Source organism: Camelina sativa, chromosome 16 (genome assembly GCF_030686135.1).
Source record: "Camelina sativa cultivar CO46 ecotype springtype chromosome 16, ASM3068613v1".
NCBI classification, from domain to species: domain Eukaryota; kingdom Viridiplantae; phylum Streptophyta; class Magnoliopsida; order Brassicales; family Brassicaceae; genus Camelina; species Camelina sativa.
This window is the reverse complement of record NC_141895.1, coordinates 17910463-17936707: the sequence shown is the minus strand read 5'-3', so window position 1 is coordinate 17936707 and position 26245 is coordinate 17910463. Positions and strand designations below refer to the sequence as shown.

Genomic DNA, 26245 nt, shown 5'->3' with positions numbered 1-26245 from the left:
TTTGGTAAAAACATTAAAAATAAGATTTAATGGTTATAACTAATCTTATTATATAAAGTTGGGTTTTGAAAGTTAGTCATCAACAAGATTTTGACATGTGTCAAGTTATCAATCTGAGATTTTGACATGTGTAAATATTTAATAGGAAGAATTTGATTACAACAAAAATAAAATATTTTGTTTTAAAAAATATTAATAAAGTAAAAAGATAATTATAAAAAATTTCAGAATTTAGAAAAAAAACAAAGTTTTTTAAAATAATTATAAGAAGATTATATATATATATATTTCATAAAATTCGAAATTATAATATTATTTACTTATTTTTAATTTTAAGTGATTAATTATTAAAAAAATAGAAAAAGAATTAAGGAAAATATACTTTTAATTATTAATTCTAAATTTTGTACTCACTTCTATATAATCAAAGATCATCACATATTTAAATAATTTATTCAAAAACATTGTTTTCAACTTTGTTTAATTGGGAATATATTTTACTGGGAAGGTAAATTTTTCTTATTTTCTTAAAACAAAATTTTCTACTACTTTCTCCTTTTTCAGTTGGGAATATGTAAGATTAATATGTTGACCAGACAAAAAATATTAATATATGAGTCATCTTTTTTTAATACTGTAATTTAAAATTTATTGTAGTATTTTTAGATTGTTTTAATTTATATTTTAATCTTTGAATGATTTGGGATTCATATATTAACATGCTTATAATTTTCTATTGTTTCTTTAATTATGCCAAATTAATTTTCTTTCAATTTCTCAACCTTGATTGGTTGGTCATAAACCCTTTTTTTTTTTTTTTTGCAAACATAATTGTTACCATTATTCATTCAATCCCAAAGGGAGATGACGAATAGAAGCTCATCAACCTAATGAATTGATAAAATAGGCTAATCAAACACAAACATATAACAACCATAGATAGATAGATTGAAAAAAAAAATCGTTGTTGATAGATCTATAGGAGCTCAAAGACTTTTACATCCTGGTTTGCGGAAATGTTTAAAAGAATTGATTTAGCCACATACGTCACCAAAATGCAATTATTTTTTCAGTCAAGGGTCTTGAGAGAACTTCATGATGAGTGACCTTTCTGGAAGTGATTGTCGAAATTGTGCGAGTGAAGACAAAACACAAGAAAATATCATTTGTTGATTTGTAAGGTCGGCAATCAAGTTTTTAAAGACTTCCAGACGTAACAAACCGGCCATCGAATATGGGTTGGTCCACAAGCCGTGAATAGATGTAGGACCCACTTGGAAAGGTGGACCCATGGACTGAGAGTAGACATGGGCTCACTAAACAATGTGGCGGTTGAAGCGTTATAGAGACAGAGCCTACATGATGGTGTGTCAAAGACACTTCCACGAATACATTGAGAAATTTAGCATTAGTTACTATCAAAAGATTTTATGACGATTGAAAAAGGTTTTGACGTTTATTGGTCGTCGGAGCAAGCTATTTTGAGATAGCAAAAAGACGTGAACATTTTTTCTCCACACAAGATGAGGGCAGAGCCGAGGTTCTCTATGGTGGAGAAGGTTGGACACAAGGTTATCTACCCAACAGAGTAAGGTGGAGGAGGTTGGACGCAAGGTTATCTCTCCAAGAGAGAAAGACGGAGCCAAGGTTCTCTCAATGATGGAGGAAGTTGGACGCAAGGTTTTCTCCATAAGGGATGAGGGCGGAGCCGATGTTTCTTCCATGGCGGTCATTCATTATTGTGATGATACATCATTGATTAGTATATTATGTTATCTATAAACACATTAAGCCAACTATTTTACTTTCACTTTGGCATAATTACTATCACGAATACATTGAGAAATTTAACATTAGTTACTATCAAAAGATTTTTTTGTGAAGTTAGAAAATTGTTTTTACTTCCATTGGTTGTTGGAACAAGCCATTTTGAGATAGCAAAAAGACGTGAACATATTTTCTCCACATAGGAGGAGCGCAGAGCTGAGGTTCTCCCTATGGTAGAGAAGGTTGGACACAAAGTTATCTCCGCAAGGGAGGAAGGTGGAGGAGATTGGACGCATGGTTATCTTTCCAAGGGAGAAAGGTGGAGCCAAAGTTCTTTCCATGGTGGAGGAGGTTGGACGCAAGGTTTTCTCCATAAGGGATGAAGGCGGAGCCGATGTTTTCTCCATGGTGGTCATATATTATTGTGATGATACATCATTGATTAGTATATTATGTAATATATTTTTTATTCAAAATGTTTTTTGAGCCAACAATTTTAGTAATTAAAAAACTATGGAGAAGTGAAAGTAATATACTTGGCTTAATGTATTTATATAGACAGTTTCTAGATGATGATAAAGAATATTTTTGTAACATACAAGAGTACATTTAGGTATAAAAAATATACTTTTAATAGTAACATACATAAAAGATTTGTAAATGGATACAAATCAGTATATTATAACAAAAATAAAATTTATATATAACATACAACAAATTTTAATAAATTTAATTTCATTTATAAAACTTTAAACCCGCACATCGGGCGGGTTCCCGTCTAGTATTTTTATAAAATCAATTACAATGAAAATATCAATTATCATGTTTTGACGATAGCACTCAAAGATTTTTATACAAGTAAAAATATCAAAAATGAACTCTAATAAAAATTAATGTGTCGATATATACATATATTTGGATAATTCTATATAATTATTAATTCTATATCTATACTAGTATTTTGCAGCAGTTTTTGCTCAAAAATACTTTTTGGAAAGTTTTTGCATTTAATGCTATTTAATGCTTATATTCATATCCAAACAAGTTTAGTTAATTCTCTCTACTATCTTTATAACCAAACAGAATTAAAATATTTTAAATATTCATATATATATTATTCTATAATTAATATAGATATTTAGAAGATTATTCCATATTAAAAAAAATTATTCTCCTATCATCTTTTTTTATTTTAAATTTTAAATGTAGTGAATCATCATATAATATGTAAAATTAATACAATGTGTATTTTTCCTGTATATATTGTGATTTGTATTTTTTTTAATGAGCATATATTACTCAATTAATATAAAAAGTGTGTGTTTAACATACATATATAGTAAATTTACTGTATATAGTAAATTATAGAATTTTAAAAAGTTTATAATTTATAACTGGTATATCTAAACTTAATAAAAAGTTTAAAATTATGAATATTTAAACACATTGAATTTTCAAAATAACACAAACGAGTTATATTACATGACGGATTATAAGGCATTGCATGATTGAATTGATAAAAATATATATATCATTAATATGATACTTTAATACGAGTTAAATCTTTATTTTACTATTTTAACAATACCAATATAAAATATGTCGAATCAAACTGATTTAATTAAGATTGTATTAAACAAAAATTGTTGTGCGTTATACCACGAATTATACACTACACTAAATCACTGAAATTAACAAAATAGTACATAAACAAAATTCGCATTTTAAAATAGTATATTAAAAAAAAAGAAAAAAACTTGGTCTGCGGTACACTACGGGTCATAATCTAGTATTTACAAAAGATTTTCAAAAAAATATTATTTTATTATATTATGGAATAGTGTCCAAAATTACACTAGTCCCAACTTGAGACCGGAAAAATTAATTAGTTTATAGAAGTTATTAATTTACTGAGTATTAATTTATAGAGGATGTACTGTATGTAACTTATGAGGATGTTTTTAGAAGCATAACATTGTCATATGCAGAAGAAAAACCAAATCCAAATTATCATTGTTATTATCCTTCTAACAGTCTCCTAAAATTCATATTTGTCTGCTTGATTTTCAAAGGCCCATATAGAAAGCCCATAAGTTAATCACGACAATGCAAATCCTTGACAAAAAACAATCTGGAAGCTTGGATCCCGTTATCTTCTCCGGTGTTTCGTGCCCTGAGAAAACTTCACGCAGCCATGGCTCCCAAATCGAAAGAAAAACCCAAAACATCGACTTCTCAACCTCCTCCAGCAATCGAAGATCTCTTCTCTTCCATCCAGAAACATATTACTGGATCCAATGACCATCAATCTGAATTTCAACAAGTCGTCAAGGTCGCTGATCAAGGTTTCCACAATTCTCTTACCTACTCTCCTTCTTCCCTCTTAAATTTCTCGTTTGATTTTGATTTGATGAAATTTGAATCCGGTGATTTCGTTTTGCAGTTTTGTCGATTGTACCTTCCGATGAGGATGCGATCCGATGCAAAGTTGTGGCTCTAATCAAAGACGATCAAATCGATGTAGCTCTCTCCGTTATTAACTCGTTCCAGAAGCTTCAAATCGATCTAGGGTTTGAAAAGGTAAGACTAATTTTGCATCAATCTAACTGCATTTGATCTGGAAATTGCGCTAAGATTTGTAATGGATTTTGTTATCTCTTGATAGGCTTATTGTTTATACCGTCAAAACAAGTTAGAGGAGGCTTTAGTGTGTTTAAAAGGTCGAGAGGGAGATCCAGAGGCTTTCTTATTGGAGGCACAAATTTTGTATCGTTTGGGGAAACCAGATGCTTGTTTGGATTTGTATCAGAAAGTGAGCAAGGCCGAGCTTGAGGAGTTAGACGTCAACAATTTAGAGGTCAATATCGTCGCCGGGTTGATTTCAGCTGGAAAAGCTTCTGGAGTGCAGAAAACATTGGAGAATTTGAAGACCAAACCAACTAGTTCTTATGACTTGGCTTATAATACTGCTTGCTCTTTGATTGAAAACAATAACTATGCTGATGCAGAACAGCTTTTGCTCACTGCCCGAAGGTAACCCATCTAAGGATTGCACATTACTTGTTAGCTTTACTAAATAGTATCAGTAATTCGGTAAAAATAGTGTTGACCACTGAACCTTACTATTTGGTCTTAATTCTTTCATGTCTTATCACCACTGCCAAGTATTTTATCATGTTTTTCCTTGAACATCCCTTGCTTTTGATAATCACATCAATGTAGTATGTAGGCATGTATACATGATAAGTGTACTCATACCTGATAAATGTACTGTTGCTTTGAGACAGAATTGGTCAGGAGACCCTCACTGATGATCTTTCTGAGGAGGATATTGAGATTGAGCTGGCCCCAATTGCTGTTCAACTAGCATATGTCCAACAGGTACTTTTTTTATACTGCTTATCTTTTCTTTAACATCTTGTCAAGATATCTTCCATTTCCTTGTGACATAGTTTTTTTTTTCTTTGTCAGTTCCTAGGAAAAACCGAAGAATCGATCAGCTCTTACTTAGACATCATTAAACGTAATCTGGATGATGAACCTACACTTGCTGTTGCTGTGAACAACCTTGTTGCCTTGAAAGGTTCCAAAGATATTTCTGATGGCTTGAGGAAGTTTGATCGGCTGAAAGAAAAAGACTCCCAAAATTTTCAGCTTTCTCAAGCACTTGATGCAAAGCTTTCACAGAAAAATAAGGAGGCTATATATGCCAATCGCGTCCTTCTACTCCTCCATGCAAATAAGATGGATCAGGTCCGTTACACTTGAATTCTAGGTTATTCCTCTTTCGTTTCTTTGTTGCAGACTCTGCCTAACCATTTAAGAAAATATTTTCACCTCAGGCACGAGAGCTTTGTGCTGCACTGCCTGGTATGTTTCCTGAGAGTGTTATTCCTGCATTGCTTCAAGCTGCTGTTTTGGTGAGAGAAAACAAGACTGCTAAAGCTGAAGAACTTCTGGCACAGTGTGCCGAAAAATTCCCGGAAAAGTCTAAGTTGGTTCTCTTGGCCAGGGCACAAATTGCTGCTTCTGCCAGTCATCTTCATGTAGCAGCAGAGTCCCTGTCCAAAATACCTGATATTCAGCATTTGCCTGCAACTGTTGCCACCATTGTCTCCCTCAAAGAGCGTGCTGGGGACAGTGATGGTGCTGCTGCTGTTCTTGACTCAGCAATTAAATGGTGGTCGAATTCGATGACCGAGAGCAATAAGCTTAGCGTGTTGATGCCGCAGGCTGCTGCCTTCAAGCTCAGGCATGGTCAAGAAGAGGAGGCTTCACGGCTATACGAGGAGATTGTGAAAAACCATAGTAGCACAGATGCTCTGGTTGGTCTTGTGACTACACTTGCTCGTGTCAATGTCGACAAAGCAGAAACTTACGAGAAACAGCTTAGGCCCCTACCGCGTTTGAACGCTGTTGATGTGGATAACCTTGAAAAGACCTCTGGTGCAAAACCCAATGAAGGTGCTGCTGCTTCATCGAGTCAGGAAGAAGTGAAGAAAGAGAAGGCAAAGAGGAAGAGGAAGAGAAAGCCAAAGTATCCCAAAGGATTCGATCCGGCAAACCCAGGTCCTCCTCCGGACCCTGAAAGATGGCTTCCCAGAAGGGAAAGGTCAAGTTACAGACCCAAAAGGAAGGACAAGCGAGCAGCTCAAATCCGTGGCTCGCAGGGTGCGGTGACAAAGGATAAACAAGAAGCAGCTCCTCCAACTTCAAAGTCAAACCAAGCGGCCAGTTCTAAAGCGAATGCAGCTGCATCTTCTTCTTCTAGGGCCTCAAAAAAGAAGTCTAGAAGATGAACGAAACAACCTTTTTAGATTGTTTCATCTGTTCTGAGGAAACAAAAACCAAGAGTACTTAGCTTTTTGTCCTTTTTTTCCTTCTTTGGATTGATCAAGTTTAAATCGTCTTGATCCTTTAAGATTTTGGTTAATTTCTCGTTTGCATTGCCTGAATTCTTTTGCTTTTTTATGATCGTTGAAACGGTTACTGGAGTAAGCACTAAAGCTAAAGAGAGATGAAGAAGAGAGAATGGTAATTACAAAAGAATAACGAGTATCAAAGGTGAATGTTATTAAACATCTCTTTACTAATAATCACTTTTCAGGTTTCTTGCGGAGCTCCTTCATCCATTTGAACCCAAGTAATGTCTTCCCAAGACTGCTTTTACTTCCATCCTCTTCCTTCTTCTTCTTCTTATTCTTCTTTTTGCTCTCATCCTCTTGCATCGTACTCGGAAGAGGGTCAGGGTTGTTATAATCCCATTGATCAGCCCACGAAGGCCCCGAATCCATATTCTTCTCTTCTTGCAGATGTTAACAGATTCAAATAACCATTAGTTTGGAATTACTTCTTTCATTATTTATTGTGCAGTTTTTTTCTTGTTTATTGTTCTTGGATTGACTAGTTTAGTTATCTGTTTTTCCTCTCTCTGTTTTGGTAACCAACTCCTATATTACTGCTTTTCTCTCTGTTTTTTGGTCATCTGCTTGGTTGGCAGAAATAATCAATATTTTGTCTTCTGTCTGAAAAATTCGGCCATCCTTGGTCTAACTGTCTTCACCTATTTTTACAATGAAATTCACATCCAATTAATTTAGAGGCGATGGAAACCACTGATCTCGAGATAGACTAGAAATCTGATTAAAAGAGTGTTACATCATTTAACCAGTTTCATCAGTACAAACAATGTGATCTAATAAGATGAATCATCAGTTAATAATTCAAAAGATATGAGGAGACTCTCATATTCATCTAAAAGAACTCCACGTGATCAGCAATTTCTCTGCATACAAGTTTTGATTCCGCAGCCATATTTATGCTTTTAGCTATGGCAAGCCCAGTTCTCTTATGCGTAGATGTTGGCTCATACTTTTTCACCTCCTCATCATCTTTGCCTAACAACAAAGCCTCCCTTGCAGGAAGGACATTGTCCCACCAGAACTCCCTTAATACATCATGTATGATTCTCCAATAGCTTCTATCTCTCATGACACGAAAGACTGTGCTTCCATTTCGTGTCCAGCAGTACAAGTTGACCCATTCCCGGTCCATTATCTCCATTTGACCCTGCAGCTGAGGCATGTAATAGTAAGGCACTTTTTTCCACGGTAACACAGTTTCGGTTTTCCCTTTGTTATATGGGCATTTCACTTCTAAAATACCAAAGCAATCAAGAATCCCATCAGGGGAAGCGCCAAGCCAGTGAAACTGCTCGTTGGAGTGAATAGCAAATCCCATTGAACCAACCTCACAACCCATTATTCGTTTGTACCTCTCTATCGCAGCTGGTTCCATTTGTACACCCCAGTTCATAGCAAACCGTGCAGACTCCTCCACGACTCGTGAATCTGAGTCATATACCTTTTCATGCCAGAGCTCGGCACGCCGAGTTCCTTTCCAAAAACCTAGCGCTGTACTGAATGTACTTGTGGTTAACTTGTCTAGCAAAGCAAACCACTCTTCTGACTTCTGAGGGATATCAGATGGGGAGAGAAGGCTTGACACAATCACTGTCGAACGGGGATGAACAAAGGGTGAAGTGGTTTGAGTGATGAGTGGTGAAGCAGTGGAAGAAAACCTCTTTTTCCAAGAAACAGAACCACCGCTTGACTTGGGACAAAGTGTGTGGAACCCAGGAATTGAGCAAGTCCTCATAGCTGAAAGAATCATGCTGTTGAAAGCAACTTTATTTGGCTTCAATACACTACAGAAACCGCAGACTGATACACAAGTTAGAGAAATCATCTTGTAAGCAAACATACACACTAGTTGTCAATACAAGAACGTTTCAAGTGATAATAACCCTAGACACCCAGAACTACCCAGGAACCATAAAAAAAAAAAAAAACAATCTTTGAGCTTTAAAAGCATCAAACAGATTCAAACACAAGGAAGCACATAAAAAAGGAACAAAATTTTCAGAGGAAATCTAAAACCTAGATACAGGACAAGCAGAGCGAACTTTTTAATGCATGTTTGAGTCTGTGACTTGCGTTTTAACTTTTGCACATTAAAACCCACCACGAGTTCATCCACTAAAGCGGAATTGATCCCTCCTTAAGGAATTCATTCACCCCACGAACCGAAAAGTAGGAAAGAAAAAGAAAAAAAAAAGCCCACAAGGTGTTCGATGATATTACCAGACGAAGGTCCAGAACAACGTTTCAAGTAGAGAAATCCACCACCATTCCAAGCCGAGGAAGAGGAGAGAGAAGAAATAGATTCAGTAGACGATACTTGAACCAGCCTCATCATCATCAACAACGAAGAATCACATTCGAAAAGACCACACAAGTTAGAAGAAGAAAAAAAAGCGATAAGAGAGATGAAGAAAACTGTCATTTACTTTTTAGGGAGTTTTCAAGTAGCCTTATAACGATGTCGTTTTAGTTCTTCAATTAAAGTGGTCACAAAGGGCTACGAAGGCCCATATCTCTGATTTGGGAAAGCCCAATCACAATCACTTTCGCGACTTCTAATTTTCGTTACAAAAGACTTCAAAAATGTAAATTTAAATTCCAAATGAGAGGAGCTTTTAGTTGAAAACTCTGTTTTAGTTAAAGTTTGTAGTTGAATCTCTCTGCTTATTTTGATTCAATCTTGAGTGGGAAATCATTAAGTGATGAGTTTTTTTTTCCCTACTTTTTTGTTGTTACATTGTCTTCTTTCCGATGGATTTATTGATGTGAGAGTCACAACGACTAGTTTTGAAATGTTTTTCTAGTTAAAAACGAAATGAGATTGAAGTTCAATCATTGAACGTGTCTTGTGGCTAGGATACTAAACACGTGTTTGGTGTATAGTTTTTGTTCTTGTATTATAAGAAAATTGTCTAAAGTCACACCGCATGTAATTAGTCGATACTATTCAACTAACCAAAGTCCAAACGGTGGTGGGTTTATATTAGTTTGTTGATTAGCATAAATGATTGTGTAACATGTAACGTATATATACCTTAGCTTAATATGATATAACGTTTAAGTTGGCCATGTTACGTACTGCTAGAAAAAAAAAGCTTCTTCTTTAACAAGTTAAAACGTGTTTGTTTATTTGGATTGTTGTTTTTGTGTATCGACGAGTAAGATATATACACCGAATGAATATACTATTTGTTAATTACTCGTATAGAAATTAGTGATTAAGTTTTGACATGTGAGACACCTTTTCTTTACTTCTTGAAATTTGTGTACCGAAACAAAACTAATTATGATGTGCTTACTCTGATGTATTGTTATGTGTTCCAGACAAAACCACAGATGTGATGTACTTATAGGAAAATCTTAACATCTCTGTTTAATGAGATGAGTAGGAGACTTTAGTCTAACTTGTTGCGTCGTAACTAAAACCGCGTATATCTTTGTTTACTTTTAGTTTCTGATCAATGTTTGTTTACATCTAAAAACAAAAGAAGAAATGTTAGTTCCACACACTAAAAACTTACTAAAATTACTAGCCAATTAGCATTGAGATCATTGGATACCAAGTTTTCGATTATGAAAGTGACTGCTGATTTATTTGCTTTAGTACTTGCGAGTTGAATCACACGTCAAAATATATTAACTTGACGACATAATTAATTCAGAATTATACGATGAAAGAAAAGATGTCTACGATAAAAGAACCTTATTTCAAGTCATGATTTGGTACATCGAATGAATCTCTCCGTTAATTACTCATATATAGACGAAATTAGTGAACTTCTCAAAAAAAAAAAATAGACGAAATTAGTGAGTAAGAAGTTTGACGTGTGACACCATTTCTTTTCTTCTTGAAATTGTGTAGAAACAAAAAATGTAAAGTGATGAATTAAAACCCTTTTGTTTATTTTTTCCTTGTGGTTAAAAGAAAGAATTAAATGTCGTCAGGTTAATATATTTTGACGTGTGATTCAACTCGCAAGTACTAAAGCAAATAAATCAGCAGTCGTCACTTTCATAATCATAAACTTGGTATCCAATGATCTCAATGCTAATTGGCTAGTAATTTCAGTAAGTTTTTGGCGTGTGGAACTAACATTTCTTCTTTTGTTTTTAGATGTAAAAAAACATTGATCAGAAACTAAAAGTAAAAAAAGATATACGCGGTTTTACGACGCAACAAGTTATACTAAAGTCTCCTACTCATCTCATTAAACAGAGATGTTAAGATTTTCCTATAAATACATCACATCTGTGGTTTTGTCTAATACATTAGAGAAGAAGAATTAAGGAAAAAAAAAAAAAATGGACAAGCCAACAAGTTTCGAAACACTTCCGCTAGATCTGCAAATGGACATTCTGTCACGGCTGCCTCTGAAATCCTTGGTGAAATGCATCGTCATCTCGAAGCAATGGGCATCTCTTATCCGCGGGGAAGACTTCAAAAATCTTTATTTGAGGCGATCATCGACAAGGCCTCGACTGATGATCTGGGTAAAGCGATCTATACCCAGTCCCCCCGAACATGAGGTGTTGTGGTATCACTCTGTTTATGATCAAGAGGAAAAACTTATGTATAGCCGACATGACAAGGAGGCGTTGTGTCACTCTGTTTATCAAGAGGAGGAACCATTGTTGTCCTCTGGTCAACAACAGTTGCGTATCCCTCGTGAGCCAATGATGGGCTCTAGAGTTTCTCAACCCGTCCGAGGTTTGATCTGTCTTCAGTTAGAAACTAAGTTTGTGATTTGCAATCCGGGTACGAAAATGTTTCGGAAGTTACCGGAGATCCAAGCGAACGAAAGCATGGTACATTGTTTTTTCGGATACGATGAAGCGACGAAGGTATTCAAGGTGTTATGTGTAACATTGTCAGGGCCCGGAACGTCTACGAAATATCAGGTTTGCACGGTGGGATCCGGTGGAGAAACTTGGAGACGGATCAAATGCAAGTGTGATCATCAACCATATACTGAAGGACTATTTAAAGGAGGGGTTGTGTACTATGGAGCTCATGACACCAATACTGACAAATCTATGATCATGTGCTTCAACTTAACGTCTGAAAAGTTTAGTGCCATTAAATTACCTAAGCAAATTAACTTTACTCGTCGTGGTTGGGACGTGGTGAATTACAATGGGAAAATTGCCGTATCTATTATGGTTGACGAATACACTGGACTTTTGAGAATATGGGCTAGAAATGAAATAGGAGTCTGGTTAAAAGAAGACATTGTGGTTTCTCGTTGGAAAGAAACTATTGAAACTAGGAGGTGGAAAGAAACTGTTGCAAATAGGAGGTGGTTTCGTTTCAAAGGTACCATTGGAACAAAAGAACTTGTTTTCGCACCAGACAGTTTTGTTGATGAAGCACCCACTGTGCTGTATTATAATACAGAAACGCAAAAACTCAGAAGGTTTACGTTTGAACACTTGTTTAATGGTCCTCCACTGATAGGTTCTGATTATGTTTGCACTTTCTTGGATCATGTTGATAGTACTTGGCTTATGTGAATAATCTTGTCTGTTTTTCAAGTAGTACTGGTCTGGTCTTATTGGGATTATTGTCGTTAAATATTTTATTTTGATGCTAAAAAATAATGTTGTCTCTCGAGTGATATATAATTAATATTTGGGATTGTTAATTCTTTGTCGTTATCAAAAACATGTTTGATTGCCACTTAATATACCATTTTCAAGATGTTTCAAGTGATGGTTTAATACACAACAAGAAACAGAGGAACCAAGGTGCGAAATCCAAGGGCCACTAGTGTTTAACTCTCAAATTCATCCATTATTACCATTATTACCAAGACAAGTTAAATTATAATCTTCAACATCATAACCATTTCAAAGATGTTTTTAAGTGATATGGTTTTCATACAGACGAAACAAGATGTACTAGAAACAAGCACACCATGTTTTTATTCCCAAAATCCCTAACATGATAATTGATAAGTCTCCTCCGTTTCAGTACTTGGGGTCGGAGAAGAAGCCATTGATAGATGGCATGATCTGAGGAGCTTTGTTGCGCACAAACTTCCTCAGACCGTGCTCCGCGTACCTCTCTCCTTCTGCGTGGTTCTCAAGTATACCAGCCGTCCTATTCTCCTTTGTCACCCTAATATATACACGTGCCAGTTTCACATGTTAATTAATTTACACCCAAATCAACCTTTCATACAATAGGTGAATAGGACATGCTAGGTAGAGAAAATAAAACATTTATATATATGTAAACAAGTCATGAACGAATAACTCGATTAATCAGATTGGTCAAGAGACCTAATGATTAGTGACAGTATGTATATGTAATATGTACCTGACTTCAGGGTTGGTGGAGATGTTCCTAACAAGCTGCATCCCGCAAATTCCAACAGCAACTCCCACTGCAGCAAACAGTGGATACACCTAAAAAGTCCACACACACAAGCCAACTCAATATATTCAGATCAAACGGCTAGAGAAAATCGACATGGTTTCTATCTATCTCATACACAGAATCGATCTATAGACAGCCGCAAAACCCTAAATTTTCGGTCATATGTTTCAAACTCACACAAACCAACACAGATCAGCGCTTCTTAAAAAGCCAGATCGATTAAATAAACACTTTAAGGTAACACGCAAGGTTAGAAAAAAAAAAATCGAACTGAGATCCATGGGGTACCTCGGGCCTGATCCATCTTGAAGAAGCCATATCTGAATGAACAAGATATGAAAAAGTATAACAGAATGAGGAGAAAGCGTGAATAGGAAGAAACGAACTAAGAAAGATTTGTAGGCGACGATCTCTGAGTCTCTGACTTGACCTTTGAGTCGTTTCTGGCTCCATTTTAAAAATTAGAATCTTCTGATATGCAATTACTATTTGACACCTCAATGTTTTTGACCAATTTTACTTTTTTTTTTTTTCTCCTTTTTTTGTGGTCTCTTTTTGCGTCTTGAGTCTTGACTCTTCTAATTTAATTTGCGGGATGTTAATTGGTCTTTCTCACTTACTTTTCCAATGTAAGTTTACCAAAGAGGTCTGGGACTGGGAGCTAGCGTCTATCCCCATCCCAACAGGTCAGTTTGAGCAAAGTTGTTCTCTTATGGAGAAAGTCAAAGCTCTACTCTCTACTTGCAATAAAGAGAGTAATTGTAAATATCTATTCTCGTACATTGGTTAGTGTATTTGGAAGACTCGTAATGATCTGATTTTTAATAACAAAAGTGGGCTATTCCTACTATTATAAACTATGCCATTTTGGATCTGCAATTGTGGCAAGATGTCAAGAAAACTAGTTTGGTGTAAAAGGTTTTCTTACCTGTATTAATCGAAGGCTAAAGCCTTTATATACATACGCATACAATTAAAGTGAAACTATAGTCTTTCAAAGCCGTAGAAAGCTTGGCAAACCAACATTGGGGCGCTTGATGGAGTCCATAAAGAGATTTATGGAGACGACAAACCTTTGTTTTATCATCAGTTCGAAACCCCAGAGGAAATCGAATATACACTTCTTCGTCGAAGTCCCCATGTAAGAATTATGGACATCCATTTGATGAACCTCCCAATCACGAGAAACAGCAACTTCAAGAAAAGAGCGAACTGTAGTCATCTTGCAAACCGGTGCAAATGTCTCATTGTAATCCAAACCCTCTGTTTGATTATTACCAAGAACAACCAATCGAGCCTTATAACGTTCAAGCGTCCCATCCAACCGATATTTCAAAGTAAAAACCCATTTACAGCCCAAAGCTTTCTTTCCTGGAGGAAGAGTCTCAACCGTCCAAGTGCCCTGATCCTCAAGTGCATCAACCTCCACACGGACTGCATTCCGCCAATTTTCATCAAGAAACGCATCAGCATATGTTTGTGGAATAACACCATCAGTTATAGCCGCATGAAAAGTGCGATGGTGCTCTGAAAACTAAGAACAATCCACATAAGAATCAATTGGATACCAAGTGGAGTCTGTGAAATCACCATCAGACTCAACATGTTCCGTGTTAATGACGTAATCATGTAGTTTAGTGGGGACAAACTTTTGTCGGCAACCGCGGTCCATAGGAATCACTTCTTCAACAATTTACGACTCCAAAGACTCGGCAGAAGACTCGATCGGAGACAGAGACTCAACCACAATATCCGTAGGTGGCGTAACAACCGCAGAATCTGGTGTAGAAGGCGAAACAAATTCCTCACGCAATTCAACGGGAAAAACAGCCGAGGGTTGGGTGTGAGAGAAACGGACAGTAGGAAGTAAAGAGAAAAAATCATCACAGCAATCAGTATCCTCCTCAGGGCGAGTAGCCATTGGAGAGGAAGACACCAATAGAGGCTGGTCCCTACTCGTAGAAAGCGTGACAACATAGGGAAACTCTGTTTCCATGAAAATGACGTCGCGAGAAACAGAAATCACATCACTATTAAGATTATAAACCTTCCAACCTTTTTCCCAAACGGATAACCAAGAAAAATCGACTTATTGCTCCTAGAAGCAAACTTATCACCATCCCGACGTTGACCATGAACGTAACATAAACAGCCAAACACCCTAAGGTGATTCATTGGTGGTGGTCGATCATATAACATCTCAAAAGGAGTCTTCCCATTGAGAACCGCAGTCGGTGTGCGGTTAATCAAGTAACATGCGGTCAGTGCACAAAAACTCCAAAATTCCACAGGCAGAGAGGCTTGGAAACGCAGGGCCCATGCAACATTTAGTATATGTCGATGCTTGCGCTCTACGCGAACGTTCTGTTGGGGTGTCCCAACACAAGAAGTCTCATGAATGATTCCTTTCTCACAGAAGAACCCACTAAGGGAAAGAAACTCGGATCCATTATCACTCTGAATTGTCTTAATCTTCTTATCAAATTGCCGCTCAACAAGAGAGATAAAATCACGTAGTGTAGATGTGGTATGTGGTTTAGATGGCAACAAGTATAGCCATACAACCCGCGAATAATCATCAACGATGGTGAGAAAAAATCTTGACCCACAAATTGTTGTAGTCCGATAAAGACCCCATAGATCACAATGAACTAATTCAAAAACCGCTAATGTCTTATTAATACTCAAAGGGAAAGAATCACATGTTTGCTTAGCGCGGTTACAAATGTCACAAGACTTGGAATCAAAAACACAACGACTAGTATTATTATTAGATAACTTCAACATCTCCATTGTTGTAGATGAGGGGTGCCCCAAACGTCGATGCCACAAATCATCAGTTTGCCGGTCCAAGATTTGTGTCATTGTTGCGACTTCCACTCCTCTAAAGAAATAGAGTCTGTTTACTAGCTCACCGGCTCCAATCAGCATTTGTGTGATGCGGTCCTGTACAACACAAAGTCTATTAGAGATCTGAAAGATACAATCCCTTTCTCTAGTGAGTTGAGAAACTGAAATAAGATGGCATTGAAGACTATCCACAAAGAACACATTCGACAATTGCAGCTTAGAACCCAAACACACAGTTCCCTTTTTAGTTGCCACAGTAAATCGTCCATCCGGTAGCTTGATATAAACCGGAGACATATCACAAACTTCAAAGAGAAACTCAATGCTTCCCGTCATGTGATTAGAAGCCCCTGTATCAATAACCCATGATTCGATAAAAAACTTACCCGAGAGTCGCTCACATGTGTCTGAATTTCGTTCGTTAACCATCTTCTTAAAGGATTCCCATTCGTGATCACTTAAGCCGATGATTCCCGAACGATCAGCTTCTGTGATAACCGAATTAGCAACTGTAGATAGCCCTGGACATATTATCCGAACTCGAAACCAGAACCCGAACCCGACCCAAAATAAGTGGTTCGGTTCGGATTCGCGTTATGTGTAAAACCCGATCGGGTTCGGGTATACCCGAACTAGTCCGAATTAAAGGTAAAAATGCATCTACGGGGAATCGAACAGAGTACCTTGGACATTTAAGGGTGCATATTAAACAATTTTGCTTTCTTAGTTTTTTTTGTTTTAATGTGAAACATTTAATATTTATATATATATATATATATCTGTTCTGAAATTTATAAAAACATTTAAAAAAAAAAAAACAATTTTTGTTCATGATTTGTTTGAGTTTGGGTATACCCGAAAAACCTGAACCCGAACGGGTAGTACCCGAACCCGACCCAAAAGTACAAAAAACCCGAACGGGTTCTATTTGCCTAAACCCAAAAACCCGAACCCCAATGCTCAAGGCTAACTGCAGATGGTTGAGTAAGTACCACCTGGTTAGCATGAGCTGGTTCGACACTCTTGGATGGCAAAGGCAGAGTTCCACGTCGGTCAACATGAGAACTACTCGAGCTTCCCGATTGTGTAGTTGGGAGCTTCGAGCCGTTCGACCGAGGACGATCACCCCACCACCAAGGATAGCCAATCTTGCGAAATCAGTTGGTAGCAAGGTGTCCAGTTCGTCCACAACTAGAGCAAACCGCAGCTGGATCACGAAGCACACTCTGTTGACGTGAACGGACCAAAGTTTGTACCGTAAAACTCACACCTTCGTTTCGTTCTTCCGGCAAACGACTACCTCTCTTGGACTCCTCATCCTGAGTCACAACCTGATATGCCTCATCAAGAGAAGTCAATGGATCACGAGATAGAAGAGAGGATTTTACCGCACCAAACAAGGATTCATCTAAACCCATAAGAAACTGGTGAAGCTTATCCTCCTCACGCTCCTTTGCAATCTCTTCCACGGTTTTAGCTCTCTAAAAATCCGCAAGGCTTGTCCACAGTTTGGTAAGCTTCCCATAGTATGCTTCGACAGCTGTACCTTTATGTTGGCAATTGGCAAGCTCTGTTTTAAGTCGCTGAACCCTTTGCCCGTTCTTTACTGAGAAACGCTTTTGTATATGCGTCCACAGCGAACTACTCAAATCCGGCGCCACCGTAAGCTTGATCCACGAAACCACCATGGCGTTATTCGCCCACCAGTCCTCAAGGTCATCTGAATCATCACTCGGTTTGAGAATCGATCCATCGGCAAAGCCAAACTTCTTTTGTGCTCAAAGTGCAAGACATAGATTCAACGCCCATTAATCGTAGTTGGGTCCTTGAAATTGTGGCTGTGAGATGATAGATCCGGGGTTATCCCCAGATGAGAGATCATAAGGGTCGATTCTCCGACGCATAGATTCAGGTCGGGTAGACGTCATGGTGGAGGTAGGTTTAGTAACAGATTCTTCTGTCATCTTCAAGAGAGTAGAGAGAGAGTATATCGATTAGAATAGATCGAGATACTTAGGTCAAAGAAATATAGAAAAAATAGATCAAAGATATGTAAGAGCCAAAGATCGTAAATCCTAAAATTTTAGGTATTGCTCTAATACCATGTCAAGAAAACTAGTTTGGTGTAAAAGGTTTTCCTACCTGTAGTAATCGGAGGCTAAAGCCCTTATATACATACGCATACAATTAAACCTAAGTACTTACATATATTACACAATAAGACTTAGAGAATATGAATGTTAGATATATGCACATATATCTCTCAATACAAGATGCAAACGTAATTTATAACAAACCATCTCAAGGATGTACAAATCCAAAGTGACACTCCCCCTCATATTTTCAGGAACTCCTAAACCAAGACTCTACATTATATTGTTGTACAGATGCATCTTGGGTTAGTGTCACTAGGGCGGTGTCGACCGACACTCAACCAACATGGTGTCGACCGACACTAACTGGTTTTGATCGAACCGCCCTAGTGACACTAACTGGTGTCGATCGACACCGCCTTCGCAGACACGATCTACACAAAGCCGAACGACGAACCACCGTTCCATTGCGCTTCCAAACCGTCCCAAACTCTTCCAAACTTCTCAGGAACATATGGGAACACAAAAACAACCAACTCACACAAGCAAAACACCACAAACACAAAGAAACAGCCAAAACAACAGAGATCTCAGCTTAGATCAGCCATGGTCAAGCACTCACCTCTCTGCAGGAAGATTCTGATCAAAAGATGACGAATCCCACACCTTAGGAAGCTTCTCCTTCGTCCTTAGCTCTAGATCTCCACTCCACAGGAACAAATCTCTCCAAAACAGCCAAGAACAACCCAAAAATCCCCAAACTCTCTAGTTCTCTCCTTTCTCTCTTTTTCTCCTCTCATCGACGACCAAAACACTCTAAAACCCTCACTTTTTCGCTTCTCCGCTTATATATCCGGTCTGGACAACCCAAATAAACCAAACTAATCCAAAAAATTGCGAATAAAACCATCTGGTCGAACCAGAAATTGCTGGTGTCGATCGACACTTCCCTAGTGTCGATCGACACCCATCCCCAAAATCCCCAATTTTGGTTCGCGGATGTTATAATATCTCTCGGACTAAAGGTGTGACTACTCGTCCCGCGGATCCCACTAGCCCCCGCTAGCTACCCCAACGGACCGTCCGTGGACCCCGCTAGCCGTCTAAACGGACCCCAAGCTGGCCCTGTAGGGCATCGATCCTAACCCATCACCGTGGAAATGGAACTAATCATCCAAATCCACCAATAGGTTATTGGAGCGCCAGGCGTTCCTCGAACTCTGGTTCCCACCCTTTAACAACCTTCCCACATGACGGGTTGTTACAAAAAGAACTTATCTTTTCAATCATATCAACAAAAAAGCTTATGTTGTGGCTGATACATTAGCAAAAAAGCTTATGTTGTGGCTGATACATTAAATATGAGCCCCTAAAAAATGCTAAAAATAAATATTCTAAGACCCTTCAAATTGAAGGCCCATTAGGTTTTTTTGGTTAATGTGATTTTTCTTTCTTGCTATTTTGGTAAAAAAAAAATACATTTTACTAGAAAGAAACCCTTTTCTCCTTTTCTTAAACCCTCACTTGAAACTAGTAGATTATATTGTTTAATCAAAAAAAAAATACAACTGCATATCTATCTAACTTATTACATCTCATAAGGATTCAGAGTTGATGAAAACCTCTATTGAAAGGTTGTCATCATTTCCAAGCTCTCCACTCGAGGAGGAGAATCCATTCTCTCCTCCTCCATTCTGGAATAATCCGTTCTTGAATCCTCTGTTCTTGAATCCTTCATTCTCTCCAAAAAATACGGTGAGTTAAAAATACATTTACCCAAAAAATACAGTGAGTTAAAATTCCACATATTTAATTTTCAATCAAGAACATTTCCACTAATTATTTTTTACTCAATAATATTCAGAAAAAATATGTAAAACCAATAAACTAATTTTAGTCATTTATATTTAAGAGAGATTATCAGAAAAATCATTGTAACTGTTTGAAATTATTAAATTAAAAGACAAAAATGAATAAACCACTAATAGTCTTTATAAAAATGGGTCTAGTATATCAAAGTGGAGTACACATATCTAAAGTTTTTAAAGAAAATTATTTTAAAATGATTCTTGTCCTCTTTTATGTTTTCTTTTCAAAGTACTAGCACCAATTAAAAAACCACATGTCACTCAATTGTAGATAAAAATGTATCACAACATTTTATTATATACACTTTCAAAAAAAATATACTTTATATTTTCTTATGTTTTGCTCATATTTTTCTTATGTTTTGCTCATAGTATGCTTAAACATTTCAAGAATTGGAAAAGATTTAAACCAATTATTCACAATTTTAAACTATCTTGTTTGCGTTGTCTATCAAGATGATGTATAATACATAATATACAATAATATCACAGAAATTGTAAAAATGTTTTTTTTTTAAATCAAAATTTGGTAATAATACATCATAAGTTTTTTTTGTTTAATGTATTTTGGTAAAAAAAATATAGTTTCCTGGAAAGAAACCCTTTTATCTTTTTCATAAAGCCTTACTTAAAGCTAGTAGATTATATTGTTTAATTAAGAAAAATTACAACAGCATAGCTTAACTAACTTATTGTGAGGACTAGGAGCTGAGGAAAACCTCCATTGAGAGGTTGTCATCATCTCCAAGCTCCCCACTGGATTCTCCTCTATTCTCTCACAAAAAATACAATGAGTGAAAAATACATTTACGTAATAAGTAGAGTGAGATAAAATTCCACATATTTAATTTTCAATCAATAATATTTCCACTAATTATTTTTTAATCAATAATATTCAGAAAAATATTTAAAATCAATAAACTATTTTTAGTCATTTATATTTAAGAGAGATTATCAGAAAAAATCATTGCAACTGTTTGAAATTATTAACTTAAAATACAAAAATTAATAAACAACTTGTATATTAAAATGAAGTACAGATATATAAGTTTTTAAAAAAATATATTTTTAAAATAATTTTTTTCGTCTTTTATCTTTTCTTTTCAAAGTCCTAGCACCAATTTAAAAAACCACATGTCAGCCTAAAACATATGTCACAAATTGGTTTTTTTTACGTGTGTTTTTTGGTCTAGGCGGCTAGGCCCATCAACTCGTCAGAACCAGATATCCATAGTAAATTAAATTCGTTTAATTTTCTTCATGAATATTTTAATTTTACCTGGAGTTTTTTTTTTTTTTTTTGAAAAAGTTTTTTTTACCTCGAGTTTTTTGTTTTGTTTTTTTTGTTTTATGTATGTGTATTGGATCTACTGCGTGGAGTTTGTGTGTGTGTGTGGGCTACAAAATAGTGAAATACAAATTGGTTCAAGTATGTGTTTACGTAGTTGTGAAGAGTATGTGTTTCGCCTAAAAACATGAATGTGACTTATGACTTGTAATATCATCACCTAAATTAGTAAATTTGATATAACGGTTAGAAAACAAAATAAAGTCAATAGATAAAACTGAATTAAAAATCAATAACTGATATTTTGGTGATTACAGCAAAATTACACTCTTTACATTAGGCAATCCAGATCTTCATGCAGTTTAACGAAGCATTGACTTTACCAAACTCATTCATCATGCATGCCAAAAGACCAAAAATAAAAGCCATGTGGTATTAGGTAATTAGAGACCATACACCGCAACAATTCAAGAGCTTAATTATGGTTTATCTTGTGAAACAGAAAACGAACTAACCTGTCATAAGGCAACAACAACCCACACGTTCTTTTTAAAAAATTGATTAGATGGAAGAAAATAGGTATATGAATTTGTATATATAAACTGAGAACTATTAGTAATTATTGCCACAAGGTCCACAAAAAGCTAAAATAACATGGGGGAAAATCAGTGATCTCCAAGAAAGGATGCGTCCACAAAGCAGAAGAATGTAGACGATTGGTTACCGATAACATCCTCAAGAAATGCCAAATGGTGGTACTCTGCGTTTCACAATGTCACTGCCATGGTCGGCGCTGGTGTACTTAGCTTGCCTTACGCCATGTCGAACCGCGGATGGTATATATCCAATCTCTTGTCAATATATAGAAAAAAATATATAGTTATCTCAAATATACTTGTGATTATAATTATACACATTCAATATATTAATGTTACACTGGATTATTATGGCAGGGGACCTGGAGTGACAATAATGATAATGTCATGGCTGATAACATTCTACACACTATGGCAAATGGTGCAAATGCATGAGATGGTACCAGGGAAGAGGTTTGATAGGTACCACGAATTGGGTCAACACGCGTTTGGAGAGAAGCTTGGACTCTGGATCGTGGTGGCGTGGTGCCACAACAGCTAACCGTTGAAGTAGGTGTGGATATTGTGTACATGGTTACGCGAGGGAAGTCATTGAAAAAAATCCATGACCTTCTTTGCACCGATTGCAAAAATATAAGAACTACATATTGGATCATGATCTTTGCTTCCGTACATTTTGTTTTAGCTCATCTCCCTAATTTTAACTCCATGTCTGTCGTCTCCCTTGCTGCTGCCGTTATGTCTTTGAGGTAAGGACAACTCAAAACCCAATTGTTAATATAGTCTTAACGTTAACATGATATTTATGCAGCTACTCAACAATCGCTTGGGCAACCTCGGTGAAGAAAGGAGTTCAACCAAATGTAGACTACTCGTTTAGAGCCTCAACGACCTCGGGAAATGTATTCAACTTCTTGAATGCGTTAGGAGATGTGGCATTTGCTTACGCAGGTCACAACGTTGTGTTGGAGATTCAAGCTACTATTCCTTAAACTCCTGAAAAACCATCGAAGATTGCAATGTGGAAAGGAGTAGTAGTTGCCTACATTGTCGTCGCCATCTGCTACTTTCCCGTTGCATTCGTTTGCTACTATATTTTTGGAAACACTGTCGACGACAATGTTCTCATGACCTTGCAAAAACCAGTCTGGCTTATCGCCATTGCTAACGCATTCGTGGTTGTCCATGTCGTTGGAAGCTATCAAATATACGCAATGCCTGTCTTTGGCATGCTCGAAACCTTTTTGGTAAAGAAGATGATGTTCAATCCTTCTTTCAAACTCCGCTTCATCACTCGTACTCTATATGTTGGTAAGGTTTTTTAGTTCACTACTGAATCAATACTCCTACATAAATAATGTAACATATGAATTTATAACATTGGATCAATGGATCAGCTTTCACGATGTTCGTTGCCATATGTATCCCATTTTTTGGTGGATTACTCGGCTTTTTGGGAGGATTCGCCTTTGCCCCAACAACGTACTACGTAAGTAACTGAATAATATACTCTAATCTAATCATATTCATTTCTCTAAAACAAATTCGAAATAACTCACTTGATATACCCTTTTTAAATTGTTTACTATGATTAGCTACCATGCATCATGTGGCTCATTCTCAAGAAACCAAAGAAGTATGGATTGTCTTGGTCTATCAATTGGGTATATTTCTTTTACTCTTTCAGTATTCTACTACCTATGTGTTCTTGTTTTTCTTTGTTAATTTTGGCAATAACCTGTTTTTTTGGTTGTGTGATAAATTTTACAGTTTTGCATAGTAGTTGGTGTTATATTGACGATCGTAGCTCCCATTGGTGGCCTCAGAACCATTATTGTATCAGCCAAAGAGTACAAATTCTTCTCTTGAAGACCACCCTATTTCTCAAACGCTTTATTTCCATCAGTCCAATAACGTTGTTATGAGTTAATGACCGATCCGTTTTAGAAACACAAGTGGGTCAAATGTTTAAGTGGTCAAATGATTCTCATACTTTCGATTTAGCCATTTGTTCGGTGGCTGGTAATGATGATGTCAATTCAAAGGATTTGTACTGTATATATTTTATATAATTTTATATCTATTTTAACATTTTTGAAGTACATTTTTGTACCATCATTTTTTTTTGTATCCAAACAAGTCTCAACTAAATTCTCTACAATCTTTATAACCAAACACAATCATTTTCTTATTTGATAATATTAATTTCAAATTTCTTAAAATCTATCTACCTAATTTAAAGCAATATGTTAGATTAAAATATAATTATTCTTTCACTTTTATTTAATCTTATATTTAATTATTTGAATTACTATTTAGTACATAAAGTTAATAAAATTTTAGATTTTTTCCAGCATATGATGTGATTTAAATTTTTATAAACAGATATATATTTTAAAAATTGTTTTAGAATTTTTGTAACCAAACAAATATATCCGCATATAAATTATTTTACATTTGAGTTTTTTAATATATAATGAATATTTACACTTAATCCATATATTAGTTGAAACGAGAGACCATATTGAAGATATGGTATAATATTCGGGTTATAACAAAAGCCAATAAAATCCATATTAATTACCAACTTACAAGCATATTTGTTAACATGGATATACACACAAATACGCATTCATAACGATTTCAATCACAAATTCCGGTTTAGGTAAGATATTTTTAAATAAAGAAAAGAATTAAGCGGTTTTAGTACTAAACATTAATCATGAAATCGTAATATAGTAAAGATTTCCCCCATTTCTTAGCTAAAGATCGAGAAAATATTGGAAACTTAAAATTTGCTACACTAACATTCCTTATCTAAAGATGTCATGCTTGCTCACCAATTTTCTCTCGATGTGCAATCATACCTAACTGGCATCATCAAAGATCTCTATAAAAAGTCTGTCAATAGAAGGTAGAAAAATCATTATAACAATCCATAATAAACTTTAAGATTTCAATGGCTGCCTAATTTGCTTACCTGAGAGATTGGTGTTAGCGCAAGTGATTGGTGTTAGCCGATGAAAAAGCAGATCTCTGTCAACACTTTATTTCTATTTTCCCATGTATACATATATTATATATATATACATATTATTATATGTTATGTATCAATTAACTACTAATAGCACTTCTTGCTTTCTTAAAAACTTAGGGGTTTTTAGGTTTTTTTTTATAATTATTTATTCTCAACAAAGAGGCAAGATTGGAATACCAACAACTAATGTGGTGTTTAAACAAGTCTTTCAAAATTTGGAGAACAAAGATGTTGAATAAACATATACATATTTCTACTTAAAACTTATCTTTCTCTTAGTACATTGAGTTTGTACAGAAAAGTGTAAGTAAAAGAATGTTAGACGATTTCTTAATTAACTTTGTCTTTGTCAACCAAACTTACTCTTATTTAACTCGTTTATCCATTTTATGTTAATAATAAAGTTAGATTATTGAAATTTTACGACAACTAATAACATGATTTACTTTATGTTATAAAATTACTCTTCAAGTTTCTGTTTCATATAATTTTACTAGATAAGGGCCCACACTATGTGCGGGTATTAAAATCATTGAAGAGAATAAATCTTAAACCCTAAACAATTTTTAAAAAATAGAAAAGAAATTTTATTTTTTGAATTAAATATATAAATGGTTAGAGAAAAAAATTATATTTTTATTTACCTTCATACCCTTATTTATATTTTTCTATTTTTAATATATTACAATAATCTTAAGCTAAATTATATCCCACCAAAATCATATTTATATTTAACTTCATACACTTCTTTCTATTTTATATTTTTAATATATTATAACAATTATTAAAATAATCTAAAACTAAATTATACCCCACCAAAACTTTTGCCAAATACTCATCATTACAAATATTATTATTGTCAAATTTCAAAAACGTTTCACAACTTATTACAAAATATTTTATATACAAAGAATTCATCAAAGCAACATATGATGTAGTAATCACGTACAATTTTACTGTATGTTTCACCATTAAAAATATGCTCTTAAACCCTAAATTATTTTATTGTTAAAGTAAGTATGCTTTTTATCACCACTTATAAAATGTCTTTTAAACAAATTAAACAAAATTTATGATGCTTGGCATAATTATAATTCTTATAATTACTAAAATTGTTTTGTGACATAATTTCTTTAACCATGATTTTTTTTTACTCCAAAGATATTTAGATGAGCAACTGGTGAAAATTATCTATTCTATTACAATGATTTTATGACCAACACAATCAAAGTTGATAAATTGAAAAAAAGTTAATATAACATAATAAAAATAAAAATTTGAATATTATAATCATGATGGTATATATAAAGCCTTAGATAATTCAGATATACAAAATAGAAACTTTATAAACAATCCAAAACATGATATATGTCATAATCACGTTAAGGATCGATGCTTTATTTACTGCTTATAAGTATCGCATTGTACCAAAACTACTTAGAACT

General features: G+C 35.3%; 5 protein-coding genes and 2 pseudogenes across 6 annotated transcripts; 3 read left to right on the top strand and 4 right to left on the bottom strand.

The window, feature by feature from the left end:
* Nucleotides 1-3820: 3820 nt before the first annotated feature.
* Nucleotides 3821-6722, top strand: LOC104750567 (uncharacterized). Its single transcript, XM_010472380.3, has 6 exons — nt 3821-4112; nt 4211-4347; nt 4433-4800; nt 5055-5148; nt 5239-5520; nt 5610-6722. The coding sequence occupies exons 1-6, from the start codon at nt 3962-3964 to the stop codon at nt 6564-6566; spliced, it is 1989 nt and encodes a 662-aa protein (XP_010470682.1). The 5' UTR covers nt 3821-3961; the 3' UTR covers nt 6567-6722.
* A 65-nt stretch (nt 6723-6787) lies between these two features.
* LOC104750566 (uncharacterized) lies at nt 6788-7184 on the bottom strand. Its single transcript, XM_010472378.3, has one exon. The coding sequence runs from the start codon at nt 7059-7061 to the stop codon at nt 6864-6866; it is 198 nt and encodes a 65-aa protein (XP_010470680.1). The 5' UTR covers nt 7062-7184; the 3' UTR covers nt 6788-6863.
* A 204-nt stretch (nt 7185-7388) lies between these two features.
* On the bottom strand, nt 7389-9152 carry LOC104750565 (uncharacterized). 2 transcript variants are annotated; one of them, XM_010472376.3, is made up of 2 exons: nt 8910-9152; nt 7389-8489 (listed from the first exon to the last, which is right to left on the bottom strand). In XM_010472376.3, exons 1-2 carry the CDS (start codon nt 9109-9111, stop codon nt 7522-7524), a joined length of 1170 nt encoding a protein of 389 aa, XP_010470678.1. In that variant the 5' UTR covers nt 9112-9152; the 3' UTR covers nt 7389-7521. The 2 variants fall into 2 exon arrangements, with proteins under 2 accessions (XP_010470678.1, XP_010470679.1); XM_010472377.2 differs by having other exon boundaries at nt 7389-8473; nt 8910-9049.
* A 1839-nt stretch (nt 9153-10991) lies between these two features.
* On the top strand, nt 10992-12200 carry LOC104750564 (putative F-box protein At1g70390 pseudogene; annotated as a pseudogene).
* A 259-nt stretch (nt 12201-12459) lies between these two features.
* LOC104750563 (uncharacterized) lies at nt 12460-13749 on the bottom strand. Its single transcript, XM_010472374.3, has 3 exons — nt 13357-13749; nt 13009-13097; nt 12460-12807 (listed from the first exon to the last, which is right to left on the bottom strand). The coding sequence occupies exons 1-3, from the start codon at nt 13519-13521 to the stop codon at nt 12657-12659; spliced, it is 405 nt and encodes a 134-aa protein (XP_010470676.1). The 5' UTR covers nt 13522-13749; the 3' UTR covers nt 12460-12656.
* Nucleotides 13750-15979: 2230 nt separating this feature from the next.
* Nucleotides 15980-17606, bottom strand: LOC147925682 (uncharacterized; annotated as a pseudogene).
* A 4185-nt stretch (nt 17607-21791) lies between these two features.
* LOC104750562 (lysine histidine transporter-like 2) lies at nt 21792-23841 on the top strand. Its single transcript, XM_087493276.1, has 6 exons — nt 21792-22003; nt 22121-22512; nt 22575-23074; nt 23161-23252; nt 23359-23427; nt 23534-23841. Exons 3-6 carry the CDS (start codon nt 22783-22785, stop codon nt 23630-23632), a joined length of 552 nt encoding a protein of 183 aa, XP_087349402.1. The 5' UTR covers nt 21792-22003; nt 22121-22512; nt 22575-22782; the 3' UTR covers nt 23633-23841.
* Nucleotides 23842-26245: the final 2404 nt, after the last annotated feature.

Excerpts from the sequence above, each read along its gene's own strand:
- LOC104750567 (XM_010472380.3), top strand. The coding sequence starts at position 3,962 with ATGGCTCCCAAATCGAAAGAAAAACCCAAAACATCGACTTCTCAACCT. Across the intron at positions 4,113-4,210 it reads CGTCAAGGTCGCTGATCAAG|TTTTGTCGATTGTACCTTCC; the intron begins GTTTCCACAATT and ends TTCGTTTTGCAG. Across the intron at positions 4,348-4,432 it reads TCGATCTAGGGTTTGAAAAG|GCTTATTGTTTATACCGTCA; the intron begins GTAAGACTAATT and ends ATCTCTTGATAG.
- LOC104750566 (XM_010472378.3), bottom strand. The coding sequence starts at position 7,061 with ATGGATTCGGGGCCTTCGTGGGCTGATCAATGGGATTATAACAACCCT.
- LOC104750565 (XM_010472376.3), bottom strand. The coding sequence starts at position 9,111 with ATGACAGTTTTCTTCATCTCTCTTATCGCTTTTTTTTCTTCTTCTAAC. Across the intron at positions 8,490-8,909 it reads TTGTTCTGGACCTTCGTCTG|TCTGCGGTTTCTGTAGTGTA; the intron begins GTAATATCATCG and ends CTTGTGTATCAG.
- LOC104750563 (XM_010472374.3), bottom strand. The coding sequence starts at position 13,521 with ATGGAGCCAGAAACGACTCAAAGGTCAAGTCAGAGACTCAGAGATCGT. Across the intron at positions 13,098-13,356 it reads CAAGATGGATCAGGCCCGAG|GTGTATCCACTGTTTGCTGC; the intron begins GTACCCCATGGA and ends TGGACTTTTTAG. Across the intron at positions 12,808-13,008 it reads TCCACCAACCCTGAAGTCAG|GGTGACAAAGGAGAATAGGA; the intron begins GTACATATTACA and ends TGTATATATTAG.
- LOC104750562 (XM_087493276.1), top strand. The coding sequence starts at position 22,783 with ATGTGGAAAGGAGTAGTAGTTGCCTACATTGTCGTCGCCATCTGCTAC. Across the intron at positions 23,075-23,160 it reads CACTCGTACTCTATATGTTG|CTTTCACGATGTTCGTTGCC; the intron begins GTAAGGTTTTTT and ends TCAATGGATCAG. Across the intron at positions 23,253-23,358 it reads TTGCCCCAACAACGTACTAC|CTACCATGCATCATGTGGCT; the intron begins GTAAGTAACTGA and ends TACTATGATTAG.